The sequence below is a fragment of the Haliaeetus albicilla genome, chromosome 12, assembly GCF_947461875.1.
Source record: "Haliaeetus albicilla chromosome 12, bHalAlb1.1, whole genome shotgun sequence".
NCBI lineage: Eukaryota > Metazoa > Chordata > Aves > Accipitriformes > Accipitridae > Haliaeetus > Haliaeetus albicilla.
Window position 1 is genome coordinate 13,762,518 of NC_091494.1, and position 13,141 is coordinate 13,775,658.

General features: G+C 34.8%; 1 protein-coding gene across 9 annotated transcripts in view; it reads left to right on the forward strand.

Moving 5' to 3' along the window:
* The window catches only part of CCPG1 (cell cycle progression 1), a 35,917-nt gene that overhangs the window by 11,783 nt on the left and 10,993 nt on the right, over positions 1-13,141 (forward strand). For 6 of the 9 annotated variants that reach the window (XM_069798178.1, XM_069798180.1, XM_069798179.1 and 3 more), the window contains exons 3-10: positions 152-266; positions 1,234-1,313; positions 1,503-1,710; positions 2,682-2,777; positions 5,859-6,113; positions 6,986-6,997; positions 9,703-9,824; positions 11,391-12,796. In XM_069798178.1, the coding sequence (XP_069654279.1) occupies positions 152-266; positions 1,234-1,313; positions 1,503-1,710; positions 2,682-2,777; positions 5,859-6,113; positions 6,986-6,997; positions 9,703-9,824; positions 11,391-12,796 (2,294 nt within the window). The remainder of the gene's footprint in view (positions 1-151; positions 267-1,233; positions 1,314-1,502; positions 1,711-2,681; positions 2,778-5,858; positions 6,114-6,985; positions 6,998-9,702; positions 9,825-11,390; positions 12,797-13,141) is intronic. The other 3 variants (XM_069798176.1, XM_069798182.1, XM_069798183.1) reach the window with 3 other exon arrangements.

Genomic DNA, 13,141 nt, shown 5'->3' on the forward strand with positions numbered 1-13,141 from the left:
TTCTTTGCTTAAAAGCTTCTTCAGTTTTAAAGGTTATTCTTCTCTTCCATTTTTATTATAATTGTTCTGTTTTCTTTGTAACTTTTTCCTTCTGCTTTACTGATGGAAATCCCAGTAACAGTAATGTTTTCTTAAAACTCTTCAACTCCAGGGTTCTGACATAGAGACAGTGACTTCAGAAAATGGAAGCACAAATGATAACCATGAATTTGTTTCAGAAGAATATGTTTCTTTGCAAGAAGAGGAGCAACCAATTGATTTGCAAGGTAAGATATTAAAAGAGGAGCAGTTCAATAAAATAGGTAAGTATCTGTTGTAGCGTTGGCACAAAATTAGTATTTTTAATAGAGTTTGTATACTTTGTAGGCCTCTGTCAAAGTACTTGCTTCATCAGCGTTATGGAAAATAATCAGTCATCAACTTTATAAAAGCATTTTTTATTGAACTAGATGAAATGAGTAGAATGTCTTTCATTTTGTCAGTACTTTTGATGCATTACAGAATAGTATGCACTGGTGTTGCTGGAAGATAGTTCATAGAAGTACTATTGATAAAACAAATATTCCTTAATAATGTCATTGATCAAATAAGAGTAATTTGGAAGGAACCATCAATGCTATTACACCTAAAAAATAACATTGTGGCACTGTGTTAGCATTTCTTGAGTTGGAAGTGAAGTCTGGTGCATATTAATATAATGAAAATTCACTCATTTTAATTACTAAATTTAATGCTCAATGTATTAATATTGGTATGAGAACACAGATGTGACAGGTTCAGTGTGCAGTTGACTAAATCTGAGCTTGGCCATGTTTCCAAATTCATAACATCTCCTTGTTGAAACAGGACAAGGCAATCAAACTCCAATGACTACCTGGAAAATATTTTAATTATCCTAGCATACAAACGTACTGTATAAACTTAAAATATAGTGTTGGTTTTTATCTAATTGTGCTTTTCATTTATAGGTTACTTGCATTATGATCAATGTGAGGATTTGAATTTAAGTATTCTCCAAAACATTGTATTGCATAATGACAAATGGGATTCTGATATTTGTTAGAGGAATATTAAAAATGAGATTTAGTTTATTTTTAGAAAACCTTCCCTGATATGAGTACACAATAGAAATGTCACAATTATACATATTTTAATATTATATGGGAGTGGGCATAATTTGTGGTTACTGGTTTTAATCCCATGTTTGGTTTTTTCCTCTTTTTATTTATATAGCTCAGTGCGACAATGATGGAGAGATACCACTGGTAGATAATACTCTCTCTGCTTTTGGGGAAACTCAGGCAGTTCCAGAGGTAAATTATATTATGTTATTCAGAAGCTTCTGTAAGCCACATCAGACAATACCAAGCAATGTTTTGAAGGCATTAAAATAAAGATACTGATTTTTCTTTTTTTTAAAGCATTAAGAATTCTTGCTGTTTTTTTAAATTACTTTATATTTTATGTATCTGAATATTTTTTTACATTGTCCATTTCCCTAGGGAGAGAAAGAAAAAATCCCTGATGATGGGTCCTGTATTGGAACTATTAGCGATGATTCTGACATTGTTACAATTGAAGCTCCAAAACCAGAAGAAACTCAAAGTCAGGAGGAAGCTCCACCTGATGGTGAAGAAGCTCAAAGTTCAGAGGATTTTAATATGGGTTCCTCCTCTAGCAGTCAATATGCATTTTCCCATCTAGAGACTGGTAAGAGAAATCAATTACTAAGCAACTGTGTGCAAAAATGTCACCAGGAAAAAAAATAAGAAACATTTGCTTAGGGAACCTTCTTTGTGTGGAGAGGGAAAAAAAAAAAGGTCTTGTTCAAGTATTTGCAGTCTCTAGGACAACTCTAGTTGCCCTAACTCTAAAACTTTGTCCAAATCTGCAGTCTTCTTGTTTGAAAGTGTTCTCTCCCATTAAGTGTTCACTATTTTAAATAGAAAGTATATTTCTAGAATATTTTGGAGAATTAAAATATCTTTTAGTTCATAGAATAATTATAGAGTTTCTCTTGGCAATTTTTTTGACTATAGAGTTGGCATAAACGACTAGCAACTGGGAGAGAATTGATTTTGGGGTCATGATGACTAGTAGCAGCTTACCTTCATAGCTACATAGAATATACGTATTTTTTTAAGATACTCCCAGGACTTGGCAGAAATATACAATGCATGATATTCAGGAGGAAGGATATGAATATTTGGCCAATCAAAAACAACCAACCACAACCCAACAAACCCAATCAAAAAAACTTACTGTTCTGTTACTCTTCTCTAGTTCTCTAGTCTTCCTTTTTAATTCTATTTGGCTGCTTATTTGTAATCTTTTCTGTTCTCTTTATTCTTTATAACACTCTTGTATGACTGATTTTGACGTTTCAAAGTAAGTTTATTAAAAGAGCAGGATTTTTTTTAAAATACTGTTTTATCTTAGAAGTAGAATAAAACATCGTTAAACGTTCATGTATCTGTATAGTATCCATTGGAATCAGAAAATGACAGCTTAGCATCTAATGACCAGTGATGATTCGTAACAAAGCTGTTGCCTTCTTTAAGTCTTCTGGATGACTTGACTTAATTTTTAATTTAAATTTAGTTGACTTTCTTTTTTTCTTTTAGGGCTGAGTTCTAAAAATGCTTTTTTTTTTTTCCTCCCTATGTTTTTGTACACAAAAGTCAGTTGGCTGGAGAAGCTGAGGAAGATTCCTGATTGTGTAAGGGGATGGGGAAATGAGGTGAAAGAGCATGTGTCTCGCAGTCTTCCTTTCCAAGGTGGTGTGATTAAATTTGATCAGCTTGTGTAAAGCTGATTGCTTATGGCTTGCATGGAGTGTTCTTAAAATTATCAGTAGCAATCTGACTTCATCTTGTAGTAGTGATATTCCAAACAGATGATGAAAGCCAGTCCTCAATGAAGAATTTGGCTAAGCTGTCAGTGTTTTATTTGCTTTTTTGAAAAACGTTAAACTTACATGTAAATTTGGAATGGGCATCAGTAAGCTTTGTAATACATTTTAATATGTCTGCTTTGACAGTTTAAATGAATGGGTTCCAAATCTATGTATGACTGGCAAAAAGAATTTCTTCCTTCTAACTTAAGCTGATTTCAGCATGGTCTTTAGTGCTGTGCATCTGATTGACCAAGTATCATAGAAAATGTCTGGAGTACTTTTGCATTTATTTTAAATGCCAAAGTTTTAGCAGTCAAAATTTTCATGCCACTTTTTGGCAATGGAAATCTTTGCCATCTGCCCGCTTCTTGTTGAGTTTTCTGTTGTATTGGAAAAGGATGAGCTTCAGATTTTCCTAATGTAGGCACTAAAACATTCTACAAGGATTTTCTGCCACTTCTACTTGCAAACCAATTCCTGTTTAGGCTGTCTTCACCATGCAAACAGAAATGTTTTAATATTGCTTCATGAATTAAGTTAACTAGCAGAAGCACTCATATACTGAAACAAACTGCATCTAGGCTTGAGTTGTGTCTGTGCAGAAACGTCAAAGAAAATCATGTTCTTAACTGACATTGTTACTTCATGTGGTTTCTAGTGTAGATCTGACACTTCAAAATCATAGCAGAAGCTAGAATTTTGGACTGCTATTGTGGTCACACTTTGTTTCATTTTATACTCCTTTTCATCCTGTGAATATCAGAGTAGAGCTTTGTACTGAATTCTTACAGCAGCTGTAAGGCAGTGTCATTCTTGCCTGAAAGTGTAATGAATGCTGTTGACAACTTGCCAGTAAGTGCTTATGAATGGCTCTAAGTGTCTTACAGCTTTCTCTCTTTGCTTTCCAATTGTCTATTTTTTTTCCCTTTCCTATTCTTTGTCGTCCAGTGTATATCAAAGAATCTCCCATTTGGCTAGAAGTAGCTTGTTCCTTAACCACTTTTGTATTCCATGTGTAAGCTTCTTCGGTTGTTGAAAAAACCCTAAAAAACCCAAATAAGCAATAACAACACCCGTCCTATGAAGTATGTCCTGTATCATCCTTTACAATATCTGATGTCTGCATTCTACTAAAAATACCTCTCTCCTGACTAATTTCTGAATGCTTGTCTTTATTGTCCAGGATTGGGGAAGTATGCATCTGCTTAAATGACTGATTCTAAAATAGTGTCCTTTTCTGCCAAGCTATATAAATTCATTAAGAAGCTGCATGTCAAGTAGCTGTTTAAGTGATTTGTCTTTATTGCAATGTCTGCTTGGTCAGTCTGGTTTGACTAATGGACTAAAATGGATTTTTTTAGTAAGAGGGGAAGTTATCTTTCATTATCTGACATGTTGCTTGTCCACAGAGTCAGAAATTAGACATGTATTCCAGATACTAATTGGTAATCTTTTCTGGGGTTGATGCAATCACTTCTATTAAGTTGGAATTTATTTTAAGTGAAGAATCTTAATTGGTAATGCTTTTTATAGCTAACGGCTAGCACTGCTTGGTATTCTTGTCTATTCAGTGATGTGTGCGTGGCTTTGCCCAAACAAATGATTTTCAGTTGTGAAATGTTCAAGGACAGTAACTCTGTATTTATATGTTTACATTTGAGTGGTGATCTCTGATATAAGAATAAACAACTATATTTCTAGAAGGGGCATTAGCATTGTGTAATTGCAGGCATCAAATTTAGTGTCTGAGCAGGAGCACTTTGTCATGTGCTGGAGGCTTCACTGATCACATTGACTCTATTTGAGGCATGTGAATTAGGTACATGAACATAGGTATTTGAAAGCTTCTTTTTCACCCTGCTGCTGCTTCCCCTTGATATTTGCCTTACACTTGAAAATGATGCTTTCAAAGGAGGGAGATTAAATAATCATTACTTATATACTGGGTTATATAAATTTATTTACAGTACATGCAGCAAGCATTTGTGCCACTAATAGCAACAAGCAATTACAGCTTTGTTGTTATTTTCCCAGTTAGAATATATGGCTTCTGGGCCATAGGAACATGAACATACAAATGGTATCATAAATACTATTTTACAAAAATGCTATTAAAGATATTTTTTATGGTTAGAATTTGTTCTTATCTCAAATCTCGGCTGATTCAATCTTCCAAAACATCAGTCAGGTATAGAAGCGTTTTGGATTCAGAGTGCTAGGGAGGGACAAACACAAAAGCACCCAAGTGGTTCTTTTCCTGTGCAGTAGTGGTTGAAAATGGCTTTTTTGAAAGGTGGGTAAAGATGTTAATAGATAGTATATGGTAGATATTAAAAGTAAACAAAATTACATATTTAAATAAATTTGCAATGCGCAAAGCTTTGAATATTTATAACAAATACATTAATGGACCTTTAATGGAATTTTTCTGCAGCTGCTTGTAGATCACAGAATGAAGTTTTTTGAGAGAATATAGTAAAACCATGTCTGTCTTAGGAAGCTTTCTTTTAGCAAGCCTTTATGTTGCTCTTTTATTAATTAGTTCAGTCTCAATGTCTGTTAAGAGAAGGAAAACTGAATTCTTAACCTTTCTACTTCACAAGAATTTACAGAGGCAGTACATGTAGATGCTTTAAGAGGCAGGATTGTCTGAACAAAACACTTTCTAATGAGTGAATGATAAGGTGTGGGGAAGTGCTGTACAGTTTTTTTGCTGGTGATTTCTTGATCTCTATCTTTTCCTTTTAAAAAATGATTTTTTTTTTTAACTTTGGAGATTAAGCATTCCTTGCATAATATCCAGCATAAACTATCACACTGAGAATTTTTATTTTGTTTTATTAATGTTCTCCAAGATTTATGCAAAATATATTTGGCATTTATATGATGGATTTTGGTACTCAAACTGATTTTCAAAACAACAATTAATGCATTTTAAAGACTGTTCTGTGTTGGGTTTCAGTTTTTTCATCTCAGGCTAGCAATGATGAATCAAGTAGTGATGAAACTAGCAATCAGTCCAGTCCCGCAGTACGAAAACGTCGGGCTAAGAAGAGACTGATCTCCAGCTCTGAGACTGAGGGTGGGTCACCTGCTGAACCGGAGTCTGAACCTCCCAGAGAAGAGCAGCACAAACGCCAGTTCAGTAGTGGCCTTAACAGATGCATTGTACTAGCTTTGGTGATTGCAATCAGCATGGGCTTTGGACACTTCTATGGTGAGTTTATAGAAAACAAAATACATAGAATCAACATCTTACATAACAAATACCATTTTATGTGAGACTGTTTGGTTTTTTTTTTCTTGTTCTCTGCTAGCAATCTAAACCTAAAAATGAGAAAAAACAACTGCTAATGTATGGATAATATAGGGAGGCCCTTCAATGGTGCAATTTAATATACACTACTTTAAAATTAAAGTAAATAAAAATAAATTAATTTTTGGTTGCCCTTCCAGATAGAATTTCTTGTTGTTCTAATAATGCAGTGTGTACCCTTCTTTTTTCACATCTTTTCTTTTGAAATAAATTTGTGGTAGTGCTTACCATTTCTAACAGCATTCAGAGAGTTATTTCAAGCTTTTGTTCCATATGTGCTCATCTGGTAAATGTAGGAGCAAGGCATACAGGAGTTCATAGTATCAATGTTTTTCTCTCTTTGGTAGAGAAAAATATGCTGTAGTTGTCCTTGCAATTCCAGAGTGGCTTAGGGAATCCAGGATAGCAGCGATTTTCCTGTGTTCGGTGTGTTGCCTAAAGTTAAGCATTACACAGTTTGTTACTGCATTTAACAAAACAGTAGAACTGATTCCAGATCTAAATCTATGTAGTGCAGTCCTGACCTTCTAAGATACATGTGTTATGATAAAAATGATAGAGGGCATTTGTTTTTAATAGTAATTTTTCCTGAGTGGTTTTAGTTTTTTATGAAAATATGCCTTCATAAGAAGACTTGTGATTCAATTTGACACTGGGAATATGATTCTAATTGAATTTGATTTTGACTAATTGTTAGGGGTTTAAATTTGACATTTATTTTGAGATTTTTACTAATTTTCACTTGACCCTGATTACTTTTTTTTTGTTCTTAGGTAAACCTGAAGGTAAGAGTCATGAGTGATGTATTGTGGATGCTATGCTTGCATTCAGATTTACTTTTAAAATTGTGTGTGTGTATGTGTACACACACATCCATATATGTATGCATACTTACATTTAAAAAAAAAAAGAAATCTTAAGAATTGCTAGTGTATGCGGTATTATAGAAATGACTAATCCAGTTACATAAAATACTTTTTATTTAGCAGCTGCAGGTAGTAGTAGCTGGTGTAAAAACTGATTGATGTATATTGGCATACTAGAACCAGAGGAGCACAATGACTAGACCAGACTTTGATAGTGCTTTGTGGTGGTAACTTGAGATTTCAGTTCTGTTAGTCATTTTACAATGTTTAAATTTGGGTTAATGATAAATACTATTCTTTTAAAGGACTTTGTGATCTATGGATGAGAAATACATTTTGGAAATGTAGTCAGGGTCCTATCTTTATTAAGGGATTCACTTTGACTTGTTCATTCATTGAGTCTGTACTTCTAAATAAAAATGCTCATCACTGATGGCAGCGATGACAGCACTCTCGGCAGAAAGAAGGCAAGTCTATGTGGCTTTAGTTTTTGTTTCTTCAAGTGAAAGTTCTTCATGGTTATGTGATAACTAGAAAGGAAGTCAAACTGCTTTCCATCTTCCTGTTGTTTGTTTGTTTTTTTTTTAAACACCAACTTGCAAAGAGAAATCCATCTGCCTAGAGGACTACTTTGCATTTTTGTAATTCAGCTTGGAATGAATGTTTTCCACAGCAGTTTTTTAATGCTAGGCTAATTGCTAATTGTTGTGTAAGAGGATTGGAAAGGGTTACTTTTTCTGAAATTACTTTTCTTTTATTTTTTTTTCTTGTGGTGGTTTTTTTGGGTTTTTTGTTTTTTTTTTTTTTTTTTTTGGATTAGTATCAGGAGGGAAGTGTTTTCTCTTTAGCTAGAGCTCCAGGACCCCTTTAAGACTTCTAAAGATGTAGAAAGCGACTATGATTAAGTTTTAATCAATAACTGTATCCTAATCAGCATTAAACTTAGTTACTGGCTTTATGATGCTCTAGGAAGGAGATGTGAAGGAGGAGGGCAAGCTTTCCAGGAAAAGAGTTAACTGGAAAAGCTAAAGTTAGGAAGCCCTTGACAGAAGAATGTCTCTTTATGGACATTCAGATACTTAATTTTTTTCTTTAACCAGAATCTGCAGAAGGGAATATTACTGTAATGCTAGGGATTTGGATAGATTTCTTAAAGATTCTGAAGCATAAGGAGACTTAGAGTACCAGCTGGAAATGTAAACCAATTACTGAGGAGTGGTACCTCGTTACGTGCATTTTCAGTGTCTTTGATGCCCTATCTGTGTTGCTAAATGTCATTTTTGCTTACTGTATCTAAATTATGATTCGATAAGCACAGAAACAGCATTTTAAGTGTTTCTGTAATTCAGGTTCCTCTTGACACGAACCATTTACACTAAATGATGATTTCAGATGCAGTCTTTAGATTCTTAGGATCAATGGACTTCTTCAAAAGTATCTATAAAACATAAATATGAAAAACAAATTTACTGTCAGTATACTTAAATTCACTTATGCAAGGATCTGTGTTTCCAATAAATGTTTACTAGGACTCTGCAAATCTAAAATCATTGCGTAAAAACATTGCTTTCCCTTGGCTGAATTGAACTACTGAGGTTCAACTTGGTTTAATAGAGCACTGTTTTTAAGTTCATACTTGACAATACATTAAATAGAAATTAAGAGAGTGCAAAAAATTCCTCAGTGTAATAGCATTTATAGAATTTCGTCTGTTTAATAATACATCCCCCTGCCTTTAAATACAGAAATAGAACTCTGCATATGCTGCATTGGTTTTGAAAAAAATGCCTAAAACATGCTATTGCCATCTGCTGTAGAGTCAATTAAAGAGACTCTTAAAAGCAAAGAAATAAAACCTGCATCAGTGTTAGGATTTACAGAACATGTGTATAGATAGGGAGGTACCAGTGAAGAGGTTTTATTTGATGGAAAAAATTGGTGGCTAGTACAACGAAGATATTTTTTCAGAAAAATCATGTCTCAGCCTTTATCTGACAATTGAAAGATAGGATATTTGCTTACTCTTTAGCCTTCACTCATGGATAAGAATGATAAGATAGGGCCTGCAAATACTTGCTGCTTGTGAGCAGTGTGTAGTAACTGTGTTTCTGCATGACAGTTTAAATACTGTGCTAATATCCTCTTATTGATATAACTATTTAGCAGTAAAAGCTGTAGTTCCGAAATGGATAATGTATGGACTAATGGTCTCCCTTTTATCCTGGTTGGCTTGCATGTTACTAAAAAAAAATGACAAAGAAGTCACATATATCCTTTCCTGCATAACTTTTGTTGTTTTGTATCTAACTTACTTCTATGTAGTGTTCCAAAATTCCTTCATTTGTTATCAAATAAAAGACAGTGTAATAGCAAATTGTTGGGTCCATTTGAGAAATTTTTTATTGTTGGAAGAAACAGAATCAGTATGTACCACTCTGGTGTTACAATCTTTATTTTGTTACAGCTAAACAGTTACTAGTAAGTACTGGGCAGAAATTGCAAGATAAGAATGCTGTTGAATTTGCAGAGAAAATTAAGATGATGCTTAGGTTTGTCTGTTCTTCTAACTATTTAATGTAAGTCAGACTATCAAAACAAAGTTTTGGTTTTTTTAATCTTTGTAGGTACAATACAGATCCAGAAACGTCAGCAGCTGGTGACAAAGACACGTGAATTAAAAGATATGAAAGATGACCTTTACCAGTGCCAACAAGAGCAAGGAGATAAATTGCATCATAAAGTGGGGGTAGGTATGAGTTTAGCTGGAAGTCATTGGGTTATTCTGTTGTTATATGTGTAGTTTACACAAAGTGAAATTAATTTATCACACAAATCCATCACATTTTTTTTCTTTAGTAAGTTCTTCGAGAACATCATTTTTCTTTCCCCTGAATTCTTGACAAAGATTTTGTATTTTGATGAAATTTGTTATTGGAATGTATTTAAACATACTTGTTTTTAGGTATGTTGTCTAGGAGTTATCTGGACACAGACTGTCTCTTTCCTTATGACATAATGCCAGGTTGTCATTAATCGTAGAATGGTTTGGGTTAGAAGGGACCTTAAAGATAATCTAGTTCCAACCCCCCTGCCATGGGCAGGGACACCTTCCACTAGACCAGGTTGCTCAAAGCCCCATCCAGCCTGGCCTTGAACGCTTCCAGGGATGGGGCATCCACAGCCTCTCTGGGCAACCTGTTCCAGTGTCTCACTGCCCTCACAGTAAAGAATTTTTTTCCTAATATCTAATCTAAATCTACCCTCTTCCAATGTAAAACCGTTAGCCCTTGTCCTATCACTACACTCCCAGTTAAAGAGTCCCTCCCCATCTTTCCTGTAGGCCCCCTTTAAGTACTGGAAGGCTGCTACAAGGTCTCCCTGGAGCCTTTTCTTTTCCAGACTGACCAGCCCCAACTCTCTCAGCCTATCCTCATAGGAGAGGTGCTCCAGCCCTCTGATCATCTTCATGGCCCTTCTCTGGACTTGCTCCAACAGGTCCATATCTTTCTTATGGGGGCCCCAGAGCTGAACACAAGTAATGAAGACAGCTGAAGTAGAACATGCTGGTAAAAACCTATTATAGGTTGAACCTAAAGGTTTTGTGCATTTGCTTTCTAAATTGTAAGTGGTTATTAATTTTTTAAATACTTAACCTGTATTTCTAGTTTTTTACTGTTAGATCATTCAGAGAGAAGATTAGGGAGTGCTTTGTGTGTGTGTAAGTTGTTTTTTTTTTTGTTACCAATAACAGCATTTATACATAATTCAACACCTTTAGGTTCTAGAGTTTGTCAAGGATGCCAAGAGACTGGGGAGATCCTTTTGTGTTAGGATATAGTTACATGAACACATGGTTTCAGCAACAAATTTGGTTCAAAATCAGTTCCTGAATTTCTGTCCCAACTGTTGACTGCCCCTGCTTCTGCTAATGTATTTGGTTTTGTAATCTGTAAACCCAGTTTGTGGAACATAAATCGACAGGAAACCCAGACATTTTCATTTCCTTTTAAGATGTTAGAATTCATGTACCCAGTTTACTATCCTTCAGCTAGTTAAACCAATACAAGCAAGGGGTGATGACCTCTGGTTGGAAGGGGGAGCCTCTCACATGGTCTTTGCCAAGAAAATGTTTGTGTGTGTATCCGAGATAAACAAACTAGCTCTATTTTTGCATCTTGCTGCAACATGTGTCACTGCATCCAAAATGACAAGTAAACTGTGCCTGGGCTACCTTGGTCTTTCATCTTTCTAGCTGAAATTTTAACAATTCTGATTGTTGTATTTTGGCTTGTTTTCTTTTTGTTTGTATTAGTCACTCAAGGGAGATCTTGCCACATGTTTGACCTCTACTGAGATGGAGAAGAAATCCTTTGAATCTCAAAAAAAAAGTCTTGCTGCAGAAAATCAGCACTTAAGAGAATCTCTGGAGAAGGAAGAAAAAGCTTTGGCTTCACTTCAGGAAGAATTAAGGAAGCTAAGACAACAAATTAGAAACTTAGAAGATAAAGGTACTAGCACTGAGTCTATTGTAATGGAAAATCAGAAACTAAGGGAACATTTGGAAGAGGAAAAGCAAAGAAACCACAACTTTCTTAGGCAAAAGGAAACACTCTTTGCAGAGGCACAGATGTTAAGGAGAGAACTGGACAAAGAACGTCATGTTACAGAAGCTCTAAAAAAAGAACTGGAACAGTTAAGTTCTCGTCAAACACCTGACAATGCTAATGACGATGATACATTAAGAGAAAATCAAGAAATAGAAACTCTTCGAGGAAGACTAGTAGAACTAGAAAAAAAGCTAAACTTTGAGCAACAACGCTCTGACTTATGGGAGAAGCTGTATGTTGAAGCAAAAGTCCAAACTGAAAAACAAGAAATGAATGAAAAGGGACAAAAGAAAGGTGCTAAAGGGCAAAGTAAGATGAAAAAGAAATCAAAGGAATCATTTTTTGGTTCAGTTAAAGAAACTTTTGATGCAATGAAAAATTCCACGAAAGAGTTTGTAAGACACCATAAAGAAAAGATTAAGCAGGCTAAAGAAGCAGTGAAAGAAAACCTGAAAAAATTCTCTGATTCTGTAAAGTCTACATTCAGACACTTCAAAGATACCACAAAAAACATCTTTGATGAAAAGGAGAGGAAATCAAGTGATAAAAGACATGAGGCACACAAGAAAGCTCGAACTTTTTACCGAGAACATAACTCTTATGAGAATCTGAAACACAGGCATTACAAGGGACCTAACATGCCAAAAGAATTCAAAGATGGAAGAAAACATCAGTTTACAACATTTGAAAAAGATACAGATTCACAGAAATTTCTCAATGATCCTTTGTGTAACAAAAGGCATCAGTTTGTCCTAAAGGGCTGCTCTGGTATTTTTGAATGTGCTCATCAAGAATTCATTAGTCTCTTTAACAGAGTATCAGATCCTATCAGGGTGGATGAATTTAATCGGCTAATGAAAAAGTATTTGCAACAAGTTGTACATAACTTTCATCACTGGAGAGAACTAGAAAATTTCATCAATAAGTTTTTTCATAATGGCATATTTATACACGACCAGATGCTGTTCACTGATTTTGTTAATGATGTCAAGGATTACCTGGAAGATATGAAGGAATACCAAAATAATAATGAAAAGGTTTTTGACGATTTGGACAAATATATCTACAGATACTACTTTCATTATGATAATTCACCCCAGTATGGACCCAGGTTTGTTTCTGTGTTTCCTGAACTTGTTAACACAATGAAGTAGTCTTTGTAAGACAACTAGTGTCCTTGTTCTAATAGGTGGTCTTCTAGTGGGTATGCATATGTCCATATTATATACACACACTAGAAGACTTTCTGAAGGACTCAGTGGAAATACTAGATTGTGTTCTATAAAGTGGATCTGTAGTACCTTATATATAAATTTTGTGTGTGTGTGATGTTTGGGAGGCACTACAGATCCACTGTACATAGCACAATCCAGTATTTCTACTGAGTTCTTTAGAATACTGTGTAACTTCCAGTAGGATTACTTTAGACTGAACAGCTATGATTGTCTAGCTGATG